The 22,390-nt window shown below is 36.7% G+C and overlaps 1 protein-coding gene across 1 annotated transcript in view; it reads left to right on the forward strand.

The window, feature by feature from the left end:
- The window catches only part of LOC139723287 (zinc metalloproteinase-disintegrin-like MTP8), a 114,209-nt gene extending 99,483 nt beyond the window's left edge, over positions 1-14,726 (forward strand). The window contains exons 18-21 of the mRNA XM_071634547.1: positions 67-184; positions 4,700-4,768; positions 10,689-10,830; positions 12,169-14,726. Of these exons, the coding sequence (XP_071490648.1) occupies positions 67-184; positions 4,700-4,768; positions 10,689-10,830; positions 12,169-12,985 (1,146 nt within the window). The 3' untranslated portion in view covers positions 12,986-14,726. The remainder of the gene's footprint in view (positions 1-66; positions 185-4,699; positions 4,769-10,688; positions 10,831-12,168) is intronic.
- The last annotated feature ends 7,664 nt before the right edge of the window (positions 14,727-22,390 follow it).

Consider the following 22,390-nt stretch of genomic DNA (forward strand, 5'->3'; position numbering starts at 1 on the left):
GAGAAGCGAAGACTGTGTGCGTTAAGCTAACTTGACTGGTTTATTGCTATGGTTACCACTTTACAGGTGTGTAACAGCAAGAATCACTGCCACTGTGACCCTCAGTGGAACCCACCTCTCTGTAACACCCCTGGCTATGGGGGCAGCATCGATAGTGGTCCAGCTAGGCCGACTGACCAGCCAGGTGAGTCTAAAATTTGTGTGACTTGGGAAGGACTCAAACACTCATCTTTTGTCTTAAATATATCACCCAAGGCAAAAAGTACACAAAACCCCAAGTCGACTTTGCTGCAGTTTTCCAAAGTCAAGTTTAGTGAGAGGATGACTTTTTTCTCCTTCCCTTTAATAGATCACCACTACGTTCCTAAAATGTTTATGTTACTTTCAACCATTTCTGAACATTGTTACTGCATGTGACTGTTACCTGTATTGCCTGTTGTTTGTTGTCTATATTTTTCTTCATGTTATGAGTTTATGTCAATCCCATAAAGTTTCACTCACAGACAGACATAAAGTGCTACTTTACGTCCATTTGTCATTCATGGTTATGTAATTTTGTCACCTATGACCCGCCCCCCCCCCCCCACCATCCTGTTCCTTCTCATTATCCCTCTCTGTCTCTTTATCCTTTTTAAATTTCTCCTCTTCTGTTCAATTCTTCTTCATTTTCTTCTGTTTTTCAGTTTTTCTTCTCTTCTTTTTCCTTCATCTTTTCATTTTTACAATCATAACATACCATGTCAATAATCATACAAGTGCTGCTTATTGCAAAGTACAGTTGAACCTCTTGTATCCGGACAAGTCGGGACCGGGGCTCATCCAGATAAGGGATTTGGCCGGATACAGGAGACTCAATGCTTTATACATGTACATAGACATACACATGTACTGATGAAGCCCATTGTAGTACCAAATGTAGTACGCGTGTAATGTGTATACTGCAACCTTTTCATTGTTACACTCAGTAACAGACTCCAAAATAGAGGTTCGTGTTTGCAAGAATGAAATCATTTTCTTTTATAAATTCTTGGGATGATTTACCTAAATAATACATTAAGAAATGTATCAAGTATATGTAATTCATGTGTGTTTGTGTAGGAGATCTCAAGGAGTTGGGAATCCCCCTTTCCTCCCGTAATTATTTTTAAAAAAAATCACGGCGAGATTGCGTCCGTATAATAGAGAGATCCGGATAAAGGGAGGCCGGATAAGAGAGGTTCAACTGTATATTAATAAAAATCATCCACCAGCTAGTAACTGTAGAACAGTCTGAAACACACAAAGTGAAGCCAAGTATATTTTTGATTGTTACAGAAATTACAGAGGGTGAATAATGTTACAAAGCCAGACTTAGTATCAGGCATTATAAGTTTCATAAAATCTTGACATGATTTTAAATCCATGGCAGCCATTTTTGCAAGATTCCCAGGGATAGCACCAGCTCCAAGTTCACTGAAGTAAGATGCAAACCATCGCAATGCATAAATACACAGGCAATGCATCCGAGCGCAGACGGTCATTTTTCGTACCAGCAATACTTATACCTCGTGAACAGAAAATGTGGGCAAAATAAAAGACTGAGCAACTGATGCTATAAAATGAGGAATATTTGCATGCATTTTAATTTCGCAAATTTCGCGAGAGCCAAGATTCGCAAAATTAAAATGCACATAAAAGTTCCTGTCTACACTGTACGCATTGAATGTCAGATGCAACTCGCGAAAATTTCATGCCACGAACAAGGCCGTTGGCTCCAATTTGCAAAAATTTCATGCTGCAAAAATATGGTGTTTTACAGTAGTTCTCAGCCAATCAGTTGATTAGGATCCATATTACAATCATTTATCACAATCACACTTGGGTCACTTTCTATCTGTTTTCTACTTTTCCTTACTTTGTTTCAGACATTTTGTTTCCTAATCTTCTGTTTCTTCTCTTCTTCATGGCAAATCTCAATCTTTTCAGCCTGTATTCTGTTTCTCTTTGATCTTTATCTCTGCTTGATTTCAGTACATCACATGTTGTCCCTTACCAATTATAGACATTTTTAGAACTCTTTTGCTTTAAGTTAAATGTTGTTGCCTTTTGTTACCTCAACCAAGTACTGTTTTGTTTTGTTTTGTTTTGTCTTTTACTTATACTATGCCAAGCATTTTTATTTGATCTATCTTCATCCTCCATTAGTTTTTTCTTCATCTATATTCCTCATGTGTCTTTGTAGGATATGAATATTTTTCTCATCCACAATGTTCATCCCTTTTGGTTTTATTGTCACTGCATTGAGCTAGCTGACTGAATTGGTATACATCATTTCATGCTGTCAGTGCTGCAAAATAGCAGATATTGGCATGTGTGATTGTGTTTTTTTTTTTATTGTAAATGTATTTTGTTTGAAATTGCTACATATATAAACTCATGCAAAACACTTTTAATGAATGTGTGTTTTAACTTGTGTACATGTGGGTGTTTTTTTATATAAAGGATTATTTTGGTGCAGCTAACAGATATATATCAACAGATATGTTATGGCAGTGGTCTGATATGTATACCATTGATCGTAGATCTCATTTATGGTTTGTGGAGTCATAAGGACTAATAACTTAAGGTGCCATTGTTTTAACCCGTTGAAAACTGGTCCCAAGTATGCTCGGGCAGGTGTCTATGAGAAATGTGTGTTATAACAAAATCAGCTGGACCTCAATGGGTTAACAACACTGAACACACTTAACGTTAAGTGTTTAGCTAACAAGCTGTGCACATCACATGTGGTAAACTCACCTCTGCTCAAGAGAATAATATTAACTTCTTCAGTCTGAATACTCTTTGTTTAACATACTCTTCACAAATAAACAAGAAAATCTAGCTTTCTTTAAGTGCTTATAATTGTGGTGTATATTCATAATGTCTATCTAGTTTGGATATAGCAACTTATGTACTCATCTCATATATATATTCATGAGCCTTCAGAATGAGATAGATTGTAGAACTTCAAGAAGAAAACTGCTAAAAGAGATTAAAAAGAAAATTAGTGTCAATTCACTTGATAGAATGTTGCCATGCATGATGCAAATATTCATCAAAATTCTTCTCTAGAAATACTTCCTCATAAGCAGCAACTTTGACAGTAGACCACCATCACAAATACTTTCAATTCAGACTTTGTGCAATATTTTAATGTCATTTATAGTTTTCATAAGAATTTGTCCTTTCTATATGACAAAATCATCCTCCTGCATGTATCTAGTCAAAATAGAGTTGTTGGGGTTTTTTTCTGTGAAGAAATAAAAAATGTAAATAAATGAAAAATAAATAGTAAATATATTCCTTTTTCATTGACTGGGTTAATTTCATATAAGTAAGAAAGTCCACTGGCTTCTCTCTCTAATATCTTCTTAAATCTTATTGCAGGGCACTAATTTGATGGTAATGAGCACCACTGATAATTGTGTTACAATAATTTTTGGAAGCTAGGACATAAATTCATGATTACATACTTTACATCTACTACAGAAAAGGTACTGTGAACTTTAAAGGAAAAGAAGGAGAGAGAGAGAGTGAGAGAGAGATGCGATATCTCATGATTAGATTTGAAAGTAGAATTTTGCTCCTTTCAGACACTAGGGTTACAGAATGCCTATGGGATTTCATCCCATGTGAGATGTAGCTGGGAAGGTCCATTGTATGTAGCTTTGATGTTAGTGTGCAATGTTTATTGAATGTTTATAATAGCATTGTTAGAGAATAGTACTTTTCATGCATTGTATTGCATGGTACAGACAGAGCTCTGTCAGCAGCAAAGCTAGTGAGGGCGCTATTGACAAAACAGTCCCACACAAGGTAGTAACAATGACCCACACCAAGTATGTACTTCAATTACCACTGTGGAATGATATGTCTGTGGATAGAATTATATTACAAAGAGATTTCACTTTGTGTTAATACAAGGTAATTGGGGATAAAAATACAGGGTGTAGATTTAGCTCAAGCTTGTACTGTAGATTTTTGTTATTTGTGCTATGTGAGTATTCTTCACTGAAAATTTCAAGTTCAAAATTTATACTTTCCAATTGCCTTTTGAAATTGTAGGTTTTCAGTCATATGGATATATCATGATGATTACAAGTAGTGAAATTTCACTGCGAAGTATTAGTATTCACAGTCAGTGCCAGGAAATATCAAGTACGGGTTTCTAGGGGCTGAAAATGTGTCTGAATCTTATCTTTTGATTATATAGTGAGAGTGAAAGGATGCTATCTTGTGTAATGTTTGCTGTATATGTCTCTAGTTAGGATTACTGATTAGAAAAGACTTATCTGCCACGTAGCAAAAATGTGGACAGCTAATAATGTACAAGTATAAAGGGATTAGTAAGTTTCTAGGTCTTTACTGAAATAAGAGGAAGTCATCATCAGAGTTCCCGCCTATGAAACTCAGTACTGTGTGCAGTGCTTCGTGTGCTTTGACCTGCCTCATGTCAATATGTTTTGTTCTGTCTTATTGGTTTAATACCTGTCATATGTAAGGCATAAAACTTCAAGTTTCACTCATATGTTTACTTTGTCTCTTTTGCCTCTGAAACTTGCTTCGCAAGGATTGTTATATATAGAAAATGCAATTTTAATTTTTCTCAACACTGATAACAAGACCTATTTAAACATCTCCCCTTTTGTCACTGTTCTTTTATTTTTGCCTCCTGCAGTAACCCTATATCCTAAAAGTACCTCGCTAATCGACAATCCCCAGGTCACTAGAAGAATAATTGTCCGAGGTAACTATGGAAACAGAATTATCACTTGGTGTTCATTACCCTCGTCTGCCTGCCAAGAAGAAACCTAGAGAGAGATGTTGGCAAGAAGAGAGAAGAAGGAACATTGCCATCTGCTCCCAAATCATGGCTCTCTTCATTTCCACTCTAACTCCACTGCCTCCTTTACCTGCTCACATTGCTTTCCATTTCTTTTGATTTTGAGCCTTAAGTCTCTCTAATCATCGCCAGCAATCATGACTTACTAACACCTCCAAATAATAGCAACATAGCTGACTAACCCCTGTATCAAACTTTGTAACTGCTGTCATCAAAATATGCATCACATCACTAACACTGCATATTTTTGTGTGTGGCTACATTTGAGCAGATAACCACTGAATTGAAAGATATCATCATGCATCTTTCTGTTTTGCAATTTGCTGGGTATCTTGATGATGATGTGATGTTTGTGTGTTGTGTGAGTGTTTGTAATTTGTGTATGTGTTTTGTTTTTGTTTTTTGGTGTTTTTTTTTAAATAGAAAGACAACTGAAGGAGATTTGTGAATTTATTAGTATCTATTGTGGTCCTGGTATGGGATAGATTAGGTGATTTGTACATCACACTAGCTTTAATACAGTCAGATATAAAATGAATGCATTTTAACAATTTTCTGGTATATTATGATGCAAAATACAACGGAATGAAGTGAATTGTCAAGTGTTGCCAATAGCAGAAATCTTCTTATTTTATTGCATTTTTGCGATTACTTTGCGTCCAATCTACTTCATAGAAAGTACATAAAAGGAGTGTTGGTTTCCTCTTATTTTATATAGGATATGTCATACAAGAGGTGACTGTTTGTTGTGTTTGCAGCTTGCAATTAAGGGATTGGCTTATTTTGTTGGTTACTTGACATGGTTTTAACATGGAAACATTGCCAGATCAAATGCCAAGTTGCTGATATCACTTTGTTGTCTGGTCTGTAGATTCCAGAACAAAACAAAAGTGAAGATTTTATGTAGTTGCAGATAATATTTTTATAAAAGATTACAAAGTTTGCCAGTCAAGAGTGTTTTGAAAAGATTGTAATATCGATAATATTCGGGTGAAGAACTTGTCTAATTTGATATAGGCATAGAATAGAAAACATTGATATCAAAAGCCTTTATGTTCTTCTGTGAGAATTTCAAAGACTGTATATCTTCAATGTCTAGAATTGCCATGTTCTTTCTTTTCATCTGAATATCATCCATTTCAGGAGTGAAGTTTGGAGAGAGTGCCCACTCATTGTGCTCAGTCCAATTCTCACTCTTAGCCATGCTCAGTCAAGAATTTAGATTTGTCTCATGATTCCATATATGTTTACATAGAGCAAGAATTTCAATGTTAACAAGCCGTCATTTTATGTATTCATATATGACCCCGTTTACAGTGCGAGGCTCGGCCACGGCTCGGCCGCGGCCGTGCCCAGCCCCGCTTCAGTGTAAACGCGCAAAAGGCCAAATGCGAGGCCAAAATTGGCCTCGCATTTGGCCTCGATCTGGAGGTGGTCTCGGCCGTGGCCGAGCCGCGGCCGAGCCCGGCCTTTTCTTGGTGTAAACGCAAACTGGGCCAAATGCCAATTTTAGTCTGGCTTCCAAACCCTCTGCCTGTATCTTTCACTATTCAGGATATTAACCCCCTCAACGTCGAAAACTAGTATAGTTTAAGGTGGTTTTGTCCTGCAAAGGATTCTTTCCTTCGGCAAAGGCCTTTGCCCGAATGGGGACTTCGTCGCCACGGAATTCATTTGGCAAAGGGTCTGAAAACCAGACAATACCAAATTGCATTTGTTTACAAGCAGAGCGCCACTACGACAAAATATTGAAAGGTTTGAATCAAAAGCGCGGCCGAGCCCGGCAGTGTAAACGGACAAAATTGCGCGGCCCGGCCTCGCAATTGAGGCTGGGCTCGGCCGCGGCTCGGCCCAGCCCCGCACTGTAAACGGGGTCTATGTCTATCATACTGAATATTGGTATGATGACAAGAATATATTCTCTTCATTATTACTGCACTTTGGAATATGCCACATCTAATCTGGATCCCAATAATCTGCCTACTAACAGTATTACCAGGTATTCCTTACATTCTTTCAGATCTATTATGATTCATGAAATCTTTACTTATTTTTTCATTCTTAAGAATTTTCTTTCCATTTCAATTCATGTATTCATTTATTTGTTGGACACTGCTGCATTTTACCACATTTTGCATAGCGTAGTAATTTTCACCATTTCAAAGGTCATATTTGTTGCATTTTGTTAGATTTTCCTCTCAAATTTTGAGACAAATTTAAAAGTGATGACAGCTGTCTGAAAAATAAATATCAATGTTCAGATTCATGAAATTCTTCCGTCGAGATGCTTTCATTGCTTTTCAGTGTTTTAGAAGTAGCCATGATCAATTCAGTGCTTATTTACGTCGATGCAGGGCAATTTGTCAATCAGTTGAAATATCAATGTTCAAATTCATGAATTTCTTCCGTCGAGATGTTTTCATTGCAACTGATTGACAAATTGCCCTACATCGACGTAAATAAGCACTGAATTGATCAGTGTTTTAGTACATAGTGTACATACTAAGTTTTAGTGTACATACTAAAACACTGATCAATTCAGTGCTTATTTACGTCGATGTAGGGCAATTTGTCAATCAGTTGCAAATATCAATGTGTTTTGAAATATTCCAACACAATTCTGATCTGTTTTATTTCTGAGAAATGTGAGCAGTTATGCTGTAATAATAACAGGAAAATATCATCAGAATATCTTGATAGAATTGTTAATACCAAAAAGTCATTCAAACAACTGCAAAAAGGAGTGAAATATATAGGAAAATATCATTCAATATTGTTTTTTTTATTCATTTTACAGTCAGATGATTTTCTAAGATCATTGGAGTTTCATGACATTTACACTTCTCTGAATTTCTCTACTCTTTAAGTTGAGGTCCTTTCCTTTCTATCATTTTTTTCTGCCATTTTTACTGCTACCTCTCTTGTAAAAGAGTTACATCCATGAAGAGCATTGTTCCAATAGATGTTGATCAAACAGAAAGTGTTTCCGTCACAGTCAGACAGCTGTGTACATGTGTCGACACTGTGTGTTTACACACTGTAGGCCTGCAACTAGTGTGTATAAATGTGAGTGTACACATCACAGGTGTACAGTGTGTGTAAAAGTGTGTTTCTTTACTGCAGGTCCATTGGGTGTTTCAGCATGCCTTTTCACACTGTGGGTCTGTAGTGTGTATAAGTGAGCACTTATACACACAGTAGACCCACAGTGTGAAAAAGTGTGTGTTGACATTTGAAAGAAAAACATAGGTCCACAGTGTGTAAAAGTGTTTTCCTACACACCGTAACTCTGCAGCATGTATAATCACATTGACAAACTGTAAATCACCCATGTGTACAAAAGCCGAGATATTTTATGACCAAAATATGACTTGGACAGCTATTAGATATTGTGGGAACAAAGATATAAACATTTTATACAGTTTAACAATCCTTTGGAACAGGACTTTTCTGTTTTTACCTCTGCCATTATGTATTACTATCTACTGTTGATAACTCATTCCACTTTCGTATCTACCACCCCTGTATTACTGTGTAGGTACTAGAAATACTCCATTGGTTGTGGCATTGTCAAGAATGTTGCATTCATGATTTTGTCCTTTACTCATTTTAGTTTCTATATTGGGAGCAGTAGCAGAAGTAGTATTGTGGTTTCAGTGGTAATGATGATAATAATGATGATATAATGGTGATAATCATTATTATTGTTATTAGTGTTACTATCATTATTATTATTATTATTATTATTATTATTATTATTATTGTCATTATTATTATTATTATTATTATTATTATTATTATTATTATTGTCATTATTATTATTATTATTATTATCATTATCATCATCATTATCACCATCGTCATCATCACCATCCTTATTATCACAATTATTATTGCTATCATTAAATTATTCAATCATATTAATGATTCCATTGGTACAAATCTGTAACAACAAAAAAATAAGAGTAATGCTAAAGATTACAGTGGGGATGATACTGTTCAACAGCCTCAGCACTTACAAGGTACCACATCCATAAGTTTGAAGCCCTCCATTTGACGACCATTAACAGGGAATAATTTTCCTGGTATCGCATCGCAATTTGCTATGCTTTTTTACACCACTGCTACACAAACTATCTTCTGTGTAGCAGTTTTCTTCCATAGAAGTGTACAGGATATCATTTGAAATATTGTTGATCAGCTGAAATTGCTACTCAAATTTGAGTTGAAAAATTATTCCCTGCATTAATGGATGTGTATAGATGTCAAGGAGATGGTGGATATAGGCCTGTATTTTTCTATAAATTTATGAAGTTAACATTGAACATTTTAATATTGTATTAGGACTTATTTTGATATCATAGGCCTTGTGATATTTATTTTTCTCATTGTAAAGGGATTAAATGCGATTTTGAAAGGTCATGCCGTCAATCCCTCGTTTGAGGCGAGACCCCACTTCCACGAAGCTGATGGGGTGCTATACCTCGCTAAAGATTTTTCATTTGGGAGTTGGGAGTCGAAGTATTTGTCCATTGCAAATTAACTTTCTGCTCAGGCGTGACAAACCTGGAGGCCAAGCCAGGGTTTAATGACTACAGCAGCTGTCGTATTTCGTAAGAGCATGATAAGGATATCTGCCTGTGGCAGACCATTCAAAGTGAAATCAATTTTCTCTATCCTTTCTAAAGTTTTCAATTTTATATTCTATTGAGAAATTCTATGGTCATCCATTTTACATTTCAAACGAAAAAAAATTGACCCATAAATAACGAAAATACAGGAATAAGAAGGAGAGCATTGTAGAAGTTTGTCGACACACACACACACCATGGAGCTACATAGCCCATGCCAAAACCAAAACAATCTCCTCCTCTCGCGGGTGCCCCCCCCCCCCCCCCCCCCCCCCCCCTGGCGCTGTGGCGATGACTGATGCTTAGATTAGGCCAGGGTCAAGAAACAGGTGTTTTATATCTTTGGTTTTTAAGTCATTGATTGCCAAGATATACACTGGCATTATTTACGGGGGTGTAGCCTCTTCAAACGAGAGATTTGCGTCATGTTCTCCCATCCAGGATACAATGTACAAAGGAAAAGAAGTTCTAATTATTTGTCATTTCACAGCCTTTAGAGATACAACATTAAAATGTGTTTTGAAGATATATTGTATAGGTAAATACTGTGTAGGGGAAAGTGTCGTGTGGTTTGTAGAATAGGATGTAATGTCAGACAGGTACCAGTGAGCTGTCAGACCAGCAGATTGATAAGATTGTGCCAACACCTGGTTGATGTTATCAGTATCAGATTACCTACATTTTGTTGCCCTGTGAACTGTTGCAGGGTTGCCAACTGCAGCAGATCAAATAAAACATACTGATGCAATGTAAGAAAAAAAATACTGTAGAAAAAGTAATGACAAAAAAAAAAACAGGTTAAAAAATTTGAAAAAAGATTGCACACACTAAACAAAGTCAATGAAATTTGAAAAAAAAAACATTTTTAATATTGATGAAGATCAAAAGAATACTATTTATTGTAAAGGCATCCTAGTTGGCAGCTCTGCTAGTGTACACTTCAGGTGTTCCTCCTTTAAATTAGTGGAAAAGTAACAGATGACGGTATCCCTGTTATTGTATGCTGCTGAGGTGATTGCATTTTGAGCCAGTAATGTAATGTTCATTTATACATTCATTTAGCAGGAATTTTGTCCCCAAGTAAACCAGGGACTTCATTCACTTTTTTTACAGTGGAAGAAGTAGCAAAGAAGTTACCATGGTGATTGACTGTTTCTTTCATTGTTTATTCTCCTGTCTTTCTATGGCTACAGGTGGTCCAGGCTCCAACACGGTGATCGTACTCCTCGTCATGTTCCTCTGTGTTCTTCCCGGTCTGACCCTCCTCGGCATCGTTCTCTACTGCAAGCGGGACACACTCTCCAAGATGGTGTCGAAGGGCGCCCCCAGGCAGAAGTATGTAGTCTAACCTATACTGCAGTACACTCTTCCTTACATCATTCATGTGACTTTTATTATAAGCATGCATTTCAATGTGTATTTCATTCTTGTGAAAATTTAAAGTAAACACAGTACTTCCACACTCAAGTTTAGTCAAGAAAAGTTGTCCTTGAGTAGAAATGAATGTTAACATGACAGAGTGAAACACTGCATAGCTCCAATCTGAAACTGTTACATAAGTTTAATTTGATTTGATTTTATTGGTTCCTGCATTATATCATTGCTCATGCAGATACATGCACATATATATCATATACATTGATGGTACCATACATATAAATGGATATACATAAACATTAGTTGCTAACAAAGTAAGTTTCTTCATTACCTATACAGCAATACAGTTTCTTCATTGCCTTTACAATGTACAAAAGAACATATCAGCGATGCAATGAATAACGCAGAAGGGCTACAGCTTAAGCAATGCTTGATTTGCATGCAGCCCTCGTACATAATACATAATATATAGGAAAATAGGGGGAGGGATGACTTGCATAGAGATAGGATAGGAGAAAGGAGAGGGGAGAGGTCTGTCTGCTTTCGCAAATACACAAAATTAGATCACCTGGATTACTGAATAGTAAAGTATTTTCTTACTGAGGTACAGGTGAACAGTTACAGGTCATGGTCGGTTACATAACATTACGCAAGAAATTCAGAACGGCGATAATTCCACGAGGGAATTTCATATACAATACAATTGCAATGACATTATAAGATCACTGATATCCAGAAAGCAGCATTGTCTTTACAGCTTTCTTGAAAGAATACATAGACTTTAAAGTTCGAATTTCTGAAGAAAGAGAGTTCCAAATATCAGGTCCAGTGTGTCTGATAGATTTCAGAGCCATCACTGTTTTTGGATTTTGTAGATGAAATTTATCAGATTGCCTTGTGGGATAAGAATGTATATCCTTGTTTAAATGAAATAATGAGAAAAAAGAAGATGGCAACTGACCGTTATACAAACGAAACATAAAAAGTGAATTTTGCAAAAAATTAATATCATTTACCTTTAGTGTTTTTAATTCTACAAACAAAGGATCTGAATGGTCCCGATGACCTGAATTGGTACATATACGTATAGCTTTCTTTTGTAGAAGCAATATACTGTCAATGTGACTTTCAAGGTTTCAAGGTTAAGACCAAAATGACAAAGATGGTTTAATTGAAAAATGATTAGAAAACTGTAAATGTCACAGTGTGTTGTGAGTGACATTACACCCTTTTCCTTCTCCCAGTATTACCTGTTTGAATAAAATCTTAATGTGTATTTTTTTATCTGATGTGCAGATACTCTCAATCCAGATATGGTGGCAAAGATACCAAAGCATCTAGTGCCACACCATCATCCAGTTCTGTTCCAAGCCGTCCAGCACCGGTCAAACCCACAATACAACACACCCACTTACAGGAGATGAAAGCAACATCCAACCCAAGCAGACCATCCAGACCATCAGCGGTACCACCGGTCACCATCAGACCAGCACCAAGGCCACCGGCAAGCTCCAACCGACAACCAGCCACAGCAGAGAGGCCACCATTCCAAGCACCAGGTGCTTCATCTGCTCCCAAACCCAAGGTACCACCGGCGCCGAGACCAGTGCGGCCATCCCCGGTGCCTCCAGTACCATCAACCAAGCCGCCAAGTCCAGCCAAAAGTCCCCCTGCACCAGCAGTGCCAGCTTTTCCCAAACCATCTGCAATACATTCCAGCAACAAGCCACAGTTTAGGTTGCCTCCACCAATAGACTCAGGAGACAATAAGGTGTCTGGCGGTGCCACGCCACCGCATCCACCGACTAAACCAGCACTCAGGCCTCCATCCTCTTCCAACAAGGCCCCGGGAATGCCAAGCATTCCAACAAGACCAAAACCAAATGTGAACAGAAACAACTCAAAAGCGCAAGATGAGGAATCAAAGGTTATGGAATTGAAATCCAAGTTGACCAGAGGAGAGTCGGCGCCAGGAACCGACACTGTGGGAGAGGCACCAAGTAAACCCTCAGTTCCCAAAAAGCCAGTACCGCCAAAGAGACCAGCGGTACCGAACAAACCAAGAATGCCCTCATGGCCACCAGCGCCTGTCAAACAGGACCCAGTTGTATGACGACAAACTTGATATGTGAATCTTTTTTGCAAAAACTTTTAACTAAACTCTTGATCGGTACTGAACTCTAGTATGTAATTTAGTTCATAAGTCATTTATTGTGATTTTGATCATGTCTCTAATGTCATTGGTTTTAATGTACATCAGTGACTGCCGTGTGTGTGTATGAGGGAAGGGGGGCTATGTTCTTTCATGAATGTGTAATTACATTGTACTGGTTGGCCTACCTGCTATTCGATAATTATACCAGTGAAATCAATGAGAAATACGGTGTGTTTTTAAATTTAACCACATACAATGAATTGGGGGTTTTCTTTGTCATGGTTTGAAACGACAACAAAACAAGAAGTTGCAGTCCTACTTCCCTCTATGAAATGTTTCCCATAAAGTAGATCTTTAAATCTAATGTTAAAGCAGTTACCAGAACTGCCTGTAATGTTCTATTGAAGTAGTGAGATCTGAAATACTCCGTGAGAAGAAGCAAACCTCTTCTCAAGGTCAAAACGGATTTTCTGAGATGCAAGGTATCAAAATCCTCCCTTATTTTTAGTGACTTCGAGACCAAGAGACAATCTTTGGCTTGAAGTACAATTTGCCATATTTTAGATAAACTAAGGCCTGAAAATGTGATGATAACTTGCAGAAGCTGCTTTTTTGCCCTTTTCAGCAAGGGAAAATTTTTATTGTCTATCTGGCGTCATTACATACAAGGACAATAATATGTAGGCAGACAGAGAGAAATTTACAAAAATTTCTTTCATAGTTGTATGTAAACTGCATAAGTTACATTCTCCATACCTTCATGGCTGATTTATTTTCTTGACTTTGATTTGTCTCACTAAAGTAAAACCCAGCATAGATAGAGACAATTTGTCCTTCACTCATCCTGACCAAATAATATAAATTTGTGATGCGTGCATAATATATGTTTCAGCTTCCCTTTATATGGATGACATGGACAATGCTTGGATGCTAAATGCTTGCAGATACATTGTTCCAAATTGTTGATATTGTGTTTGATACCAAAAGTGCAAAACTTTGTTGCTGTGTTCTGTTGTAATAAAGTTTCCTTAAGTACTGTATATGCCATATATTTAGTGAGTCTAAATTTTCATGAATCAGGACTTCCCAACAGATTCATGAGTTGTTAAATTTGCATTTGTGGAGCACAGTAATAAACAAAGAAATGTATGCATACACATCACATTCATGTCAGGGTCAATGTTGTCACATGTTAAAAATCAAAACCCCACAAAATATATGGCATATACAGTATAATGTACAAAATTTAGCCTACTTTCCAGTCTTGTCAAGTATAATGTACAAGCTGTAGCCTTTTCTCCAGTCTTCTAAAGTGTAATGTACAAATATGAGCCTTTTATCCTAAGCTTTGTGAAGACTTTCCTTGCTGGTCAGGGTATTACTGTTATGTTTTGTTGCTTTTGTCTCTGTTTGTTTGCTTATTAAGCCGTGCCATCTCTGTGTGATAGTATTTGTTGTGGATGGAGAAATAGGTCACAGGAACTCTTGCTGCTTAGCTTTTCATTTTTTTATTGTTTCATGAACTTAAGTAACAAAAGGGACCCATTCCGTGAGGAAAGAGAGCCAGTTATTTCTGAACAGCTGACACAAATTCTCTGCCACATTGTTGTAATATTGAATTTTGCTGGTTACTCTCTTCTAAGGTTGGGTTTGCGAGAATATAAGGCTTTCATAATCCTCTGATATAAGCTCTCTCCTTTTTTTTTAGACAATTAAGAATCAACGATCCACTTTAAAGGACAAGTTCACCTTCATAAACATAAGGATTGAGAGAATGTAGCAATATTAGTAGAACACATCATTGAAAGTTTGAGGAAAATCAGACAATCCGTTCAAAAGTTATGAATTTTTGAAGTTTTTTTGCAGTACCCGCTGGATGAGAAGACTACTGCAGTGTATGAATAACTTAGATGTCACATGCGTACAACAATATAAGGAAAATATAAAGAGAATTTCACAAAATTCCATCTTTTGAAAAAAGTACACATTCCCCTGACTCGTTACCGATAAATGTTATGGGTAATATTATTCCCCCTGCCTTTAGAAAGAGGCAAGTCAATTGCTCTTTTATAATGCGAAAAAAGTGAAAATATGTTGAATTTTCTTTTATATTTTCTTTATACTGTTGTACGCATATGACTCACAAGCTGTAGTAGTCTCCTCATCCAGCGGTTCCAACACAAAAATTTAAAAAATTCATAACTTTTGCATCGATTGTCCAATTTTCCTCAAACTTTCACTGATGTGTTCTACTAATATTGTTGCATTTTCTCAATCCTTATGTTTATGAAGGTGAACTTGTCCTTTAAATAATGAAAATGTCTATCTTGAAGATGAAACCACATGAACTTGTTGGATTTATCATGTGTTCAGTGGTCAAATAGTCAATCTTAAAAGTTAGATGGCTTAAGTGCGTCAGGAGTATACTGGAGTTGCCATCAATTTATTAAGATAAGTCTGTTGATATGTTCCTTTAATTTGAAGAAATTTATAGTAGGTCAACATAGACAATATTTTTTTTGTGTCTATTGAAATAAATTTGTGTATCTATACGCAATGGCTACTGATCTCAAAATCACTGTTATTATTAGTGACCATTTTACCTTCTCAGGGCAAACATTAACCATCCACTTTACATACACACACACCCAGACTTATCTTCTTCTTGTAAAAGAGAAAAAAATAAATACTACTGCTGTAACAGTAGTTGATGCATTTAATGGGTAATGTTGTCTTTAACCTGTTGATGACTAGTCCCAAATATACTTGGGCAGGTGTCTATGGGAAATGTGTGTTATAGTGAAATTAGCCCTTCCTCAATGGGTTAAGGCAGTGGCATGAGAAATGCGATGATATAGGAAACCAAACTGCTGCCCTACAATATTCTGTAAGATAAGAATGTGAGGAAAAAATTAGGTTTGATGCTGCAAAAGAGTTGTGAAGGGGAGATACTTTGCTTTATTAAGTCCTTCAAGGTCTTTTTTCCTCACTACTGAGGAAAACCAAGTTCAGTTATATAAATTTTTCTTTAAAAAAAACGTATGTATATAATTATCATTTTCTTATTTTTATCTCCTTATCATTACTATTTTAAAAGAAAGAAAGAAGAAGAAGAATGTTTCGAGTTTTCATTTTTGTGGTCCATCATCTCCTCACAGTTGAAAATGTGTACAGTGATATATAGTGTATCTCTGTCACTAGTTATCTATAAATGAAACATGTCTCTATGACTTCCAGAATGAGACTAGAGCCTGGGACCAGGGGTGTATCCAGGATTTTTTCTGGGGGGGTCGTAATCACAATTTTTGGACCTTTTGCGAGGGAGCGAAGCGACCGAGCCCGAGGGAGCGGACCGACCGAGGGGGGGGGGGGGGGAGGGTGTGGGAGGGGGTGTCCCCCCCTCCCACGGTAGGGAGTTTTTGAATTTTATATCTTAAAATGGGGCCATTTGGTGCATACAAAAGTGACTTTTTCGGCATACTTAGAAAAGAACCCATTTATGTTAAAACTGGTGATAAAACCTGAGTTGGTCCAGGGGTGTAGCCAGGATTTTTTCTTGGGGGTCATAATCACAATTTTTTAACCTTTACCTTTGCGAGGGAGCGGAGCGACCAAGTGGGGGAGGGTGTGGGAGGGGGGTGTCCCCCCTCCCACGGTGGGGAGTTTTGAATTTTATATCTTAAAATGGGGCCATTTGGTGCATACAAAAGTGACTTTTTCGGCATACTTAGAAAAACTCATTTATGTTAAAACTGGTGATAAAACCTGAGTTGGTCACTTACAAGTTTGTCAATCGGTAAGTTGAAAACTGCATTTAAAAAAAGTTGCTGACTAGCTACACCTTCCTATTAAATCCTAGAGTATATAGTAAAAAGTTTTGCGGACCATTTAATACAAGTATTCCAGAGTTGACGATACTCCCAGAGCTAGTCAATCCTGCCTAACTTTGCCTCCAAACCTAGTAAGAAAGTAGAATATGCACTTCAATCTCAATCCAAAAGGACAGGAGTTGAAAACATGAGTATGAATTATAACATTCTCCTTACAGGACAATATAGGTTAGGCCATAATTCAAACGGCCGCGGTTGTCATAGGGTAAGGCGCAAGTAATAAGGCCGGCTGTAAGTGTGTAGTCTAGGCAACTAGTTCGATGAGTTGCTGATGGGAGACAGGAAAATCAATAAACATGGCAGCGCGGCTTAAGCCTAAGAAATAAGTTATGGCAGATTAAAACTAAGTTACGAAATTTACGACGTTTTTGACAATTTGCTAGAACACCACCTGGTCACTTTTTTCCCCTGTTGTATACAGGGTAAAAAGCCCTCAAAAAACATAAATGTCTGTCACAAAAAGTGGACCTTTTGAAAATTTGGGGGGGGGGGGGTCGTACGACCCTCCCGACCCCCCCTTGCATACACCCATGGGGACAAGACTATCTCACTTGGTAGAATGATACCCCCTGCTGCTGATGAAGAAGTCTTTCTTTTGAAGAATTTATAGAATTTACCATTTACAGACTCTGGAAACAATCTGTACAAATTGGTAAATCATTGGTTGATGTCACTAGTTTTCAATTCTGTCTTTCGATATGTTGTATAACATTATTGATTTACCAAAAATAGCCCAGCAGATCGGCATTTATGGGTGCAGGAGATGACCTCAGTCCCACATGCTGATTATGATGTATGTAATGAGATATTGACTGCTCTAAACATCATGTATTTGGTAGGTGTGGACTGTATCTGCAGAGTGTCTCAATCTGTATTTCTGACTGATTGATTTAACCCATTTTCTACATGGAGCTGATGTACATTATGTAAAGCCTTTAGGGATTTGAGAATCTGACAGGGAACAGCTTAAGGAAATGATATCACGTTTCTATACATAGGACAGCAAATGTGTGTGTCAATCAGTGGTACCGAACCGAGCTTTCAGTGGATAGTGTATGGTTCTTAAACCTTAGTAACACTAAGATTGAGCACCTCCATGTAGTTTTCATCCTTACGCACTGTATATGTATTTTACCAACTCATTTGTTGCTTTTTAGCCCATGTAATATTAACTTCTGCACTCATCATTTGAAACAAAAGTTGTCGTATGTACATTTTATGTTAACGTTAAGAAGAAGAGTCCACGTATTGTTCCACTAATCCATGTGATTGTCATTTAAGTATGTAAATGTGTTGTAATTATTAATTTCTAGTAACTTATCTTAAATAAATTGCATGTATACTGTTCTTCCATGCTGTTTCTAAGTGTCAGTGTTATAAGTGTATATTATACTGTATTTAATGCAAATATAGAGAATATTATTTTGTTTTAAGTTTGAATGTATGGATTTTTTTTTTGAGAATCCAAATTGATTCACTATTTGTACCATGTGATTTCAGACTCTCAAATATAATTCTTTTAGAAATGATTCTACCTTGTTTCTGTCTTCTTAAATTATCTAATATAATAAGTCATTTTATGCCAGGTGTAGCAATTCCAAGTGGTGTTGATGGAGACTTCCCTTAAATGGCAGTTTGAGACAAAAACAAACAAATTAACGAGTGCTTTTGATGTACTTCTACGAGGACTAAAATGTTGATATTGTTTCATTTCAATAAAAACTGTTATCTTGTCAGTTTCTTGCAGCTTTAATTTATTTAACTTGGCTGAAGTGTAAGCTCCAGAATAGATGGTCAGGTAGATATTTGGTCCAGATTTTTCTCCCAAATCATGTTTTGTGATTGATATTTGTCTTGTCATAAATATAATTATCAAATGATGATAATTATTAAATGACGAGTCTCCTTGTAAAATTATCTATCGTATAGACACCCAAGTAGGCCTGAATACACAAATTAGTTCATGGATTATTATTCAATAGAGAGCAATCAAGGGCATGGTTGCTGGGGTTAATTAATGATACCCCCCCCCCCCCCCCCCCCCCGTAAAAAAAAAAAACCAAACCAACAAACACAACTGATAAACCAACGACAAGTGACTGATATGACTCAAATGTATTATACAGTATTTTCAGCTGATTTCTTTTTTCAATTCCCACAATCAGTTGCCCCTTATTGTGGAACAGAAACCAGATAAAGCTTCTAGGCAATGTTCTCCTGTAATCCCAACTTTAAAGTTTTACATTTCCTGCTCTCTTCGTAAATTTTCCTCATGTGGAAGAAATGTGCAGTTTTAGTGAAAATGTGAATTCTCAACACGGTGATGCTCTGTTGGGCAAATCGAGTTGTGTAATATGAAAATGGAAACATTTACATTTCTACTGGGTATACATGTCCTTATTGGACAACCATGATTATGATTGTGGAAGCATTGGTTATGAAATGTGTGATTTTAGCTAGTGGGAAAGGAATTTCTGACTATCAGACATTGAAATGTTTTTGTTTCAATGTTACAGTAATGTGAGAATTGTTTCATGAGGTGTAAAACGATATAGACGCTGACATAGGTCAATGTTTAATCCGTGGAACACCGGACTGTACTGGCGCTAATGAAAGATTGAATTATGAAATAGTGATTTGAAGTGTATACATGACGACATGTGAGAACAAATTTGATATGGAAGTTGTTAAGGAGAGTTCAAATAAAACATTTGTAATGAAATATGAATGTACAACTGAAGTAAATGTGTATCTGATATTGACTCACTCGTTTTATCGTGTGGTATTCAAAGAATCTTGTATCCTCTTCCGGAACGATGTACATGTATCTCCATTTTATTTGCAGTAAGTCATCAGCACTTGTTTACTTTGGTTTCCATATCAAGTATTTAGTGCCGTGTAATCTGCCTTATGAACAAATGAGATAAGATCAACCAAGACATCTTGTCTTGCTACGGACGTTCTATCTTATTTACTGTATTTTGGATCTCGTATCATAAGAGCTTAGTTCATATCGCTAGGGTGAAGAGATTCACAAAGGCATTTGTCTTGATAGGAGAATTAACAAAACAGATGACGGAGAGGAGGAGAAAGTAGATTGATAGATGGATGGATAGATGGATGGATAGATAGATGGATGGATAGATAGATGGAATGATAGGTTTATGGATAGAAAGATGGAGAGACGGCGAAAGGAACAAGGAAAGAGCCGAGAGACAATGAAAGCACAAGCCATTCAAACAGAAGAATTAAAAAGAGATGAGAGAGGGGAGGAAATGTATAGGAATAAGATAGATCAATGAAAGAGAACGAGAGAAGAATGGGAGATATAATGGAAGCACAAGCCACTTAAACAGAAGAATTAAAAGGAAAGAAGTAGGTATGATATGGACAGATAGATCAATGAGAGACGGAATAATAAAAGAGAAGAAAGGAAGGGAAAGAATGAAAGCACGGGCCACTCAAACAGAAGAATTAACAAAACAGATGAGGGAGGGGAGGAAATGTATAGGAATAAGATCAATGAAAGACAGAACGAGAGAAGAACGGGAGAAATGATGGAATCACAAGCCACTTAAACAGAAGAATTGACAAAGCAGATGAGAGAGGGGAGGAAATAAATAGGAATATGGATAGATATAGATCAATGAAAGACAGAACGAGAGAAGAAGAACAGGAGAAAGAATGATAGCACAAGCCACTCAAACAAGAATTAAAACAGATGACAGAGACGAGGAAGAATTTTATCTTATATAACAAGATTAATTATATAGGTGTATGGATAGAAAGATCGAGAGACCGAAAGGAGAGAGAGAGAGATAGAAAGAGGGGAGAGAAACAAAGCACAAGTCATTCAAACATAAGAATTAATAAAGACAGATGAGGAATAAAAGGAAGGAGATAGATAGGTGTATGGATAGACAGATCGACAAGAGAAAGAGAGAAGGAAAGAGCGGGAGAGAAACAATGAAAGCACAATCCACTCAGACCACCCCACCCCCTTCTCCTCCTGCTGTTATAGTATCCATTTTCCTCCTGTTCTTTAACATAACATTGACTTTGACAGAATAGTATAGTTCTGATAAATACAAATATGACTTTTTCCGGTATAGGGTCAACTGAGCTCAGAAACTTTGGAAATCTCTGAAATATACCGTGGCAGAAATTGAAATCTTAGAGATATCCGAGTTAAAAGCTGCAAACTTATTTCATGGGGTATGCATGTTTCTGAGGATATCTCATTTTTACAAATTATTCTCTCTGATCTATATTCTTGAATTTCTTAACTGTTGGGTAATAATACATACTTTTGATGAAATAAATTCAATGCTTTGTAGGCGTCATACAAAGGATGATTGGGGATTGTTCATGTATGGTCTAATCACAAGGGCATCAAGAAGAATAATCCTTGTTTTCAATTTGATATAATTTGTAAATATTAACGGTTTTTTTTTTTTTTTTATTAATCATCTTTTCAGTGATATCTTAATTCACACCGCACACGTTCAAAATACGTAGATCACACAGTCACAACGGCTTGGGAACAAAACAGAAACTATACAGTAATCTCCTTTCCCATGATAAAGACAAATATGACAGTGACGTCATTACTTCAAACAGAGAAGGTAGGCCTGAGTGGAGACCAGCTATTAACATTATGACTTGTTATATTTCACGTCAAGTATCAATGAATGAGTCATTATCGTCCGGTAACTCGTAGAGAAACCAAAACTCCTGAAAGAGCCTCTTATGCTATATAATATATCACTAAGTCGAGTCTTGCTCAACTTCAATAATGAAATAATGAATACGTTCTACTTTTACTTGCTCGTTTTTTCTGTCTTTCATGCTTTTATCCTGATCATGAGGGAAATATTTTCTCTTATCCACTCCTTACAGAACTCTGAATTTCATTTCTGTTGTGTGTGTGTGTTCTCTCTGTTTTTGTTTTCATACTCATTCCAGTTACTTCGGACCACCCTCACCCCCCCCCCCCTTATCTTTATATCTATACTCCTTCTTCTTTGTGACTGTTACGTACTGACAAACTGCTAGTCATTTTACTTCTCCTTTTTAAGAAGCGCAGTAAATACATTACCCCAACAAGTAATACGAGTATTCATAATCACTTTTAAAGGTGTTTACCTGCCATATCACACCAATCGCCTACTCGTATACTGCGCTGTCTGTAAACTCACTATTATGATGTCATTATCTCTAATTTCACGCACGGACGCGCGACATCAATTCGTGGAACGTAAATATTTACACGTTCTACCAGGATGTATTTTCTGCAAATCAAACAATGGAAAGAAAGTAAACAAAGGATATATCAGAAACAATATACTAGTATGCATCATCTACCACTCCGTTTTTAAGATTGTCAATCTACTGCTAAATTTACCTATATACAAATTAATGAAACAAAGGGTAAACAAAGATGTATCTTACACTTTTAGAGATTATTTACATG

The sequence above is a fragment of the Diadema antillarum genome, unplaced genomic scaffold (assembly GCF_040938485.1).
Source record: "Diadema antillarum isolate AM-2024a unplaced genomic scaffold, OU_Dant_1.0 scf00000184, whole genome shotgun sequence".
NCBI lineage: Eukaryota > Metazoa > Echinodermata > Echinoidea > Diadematoida > Diadematidae > Diadema > Diadema antillarum.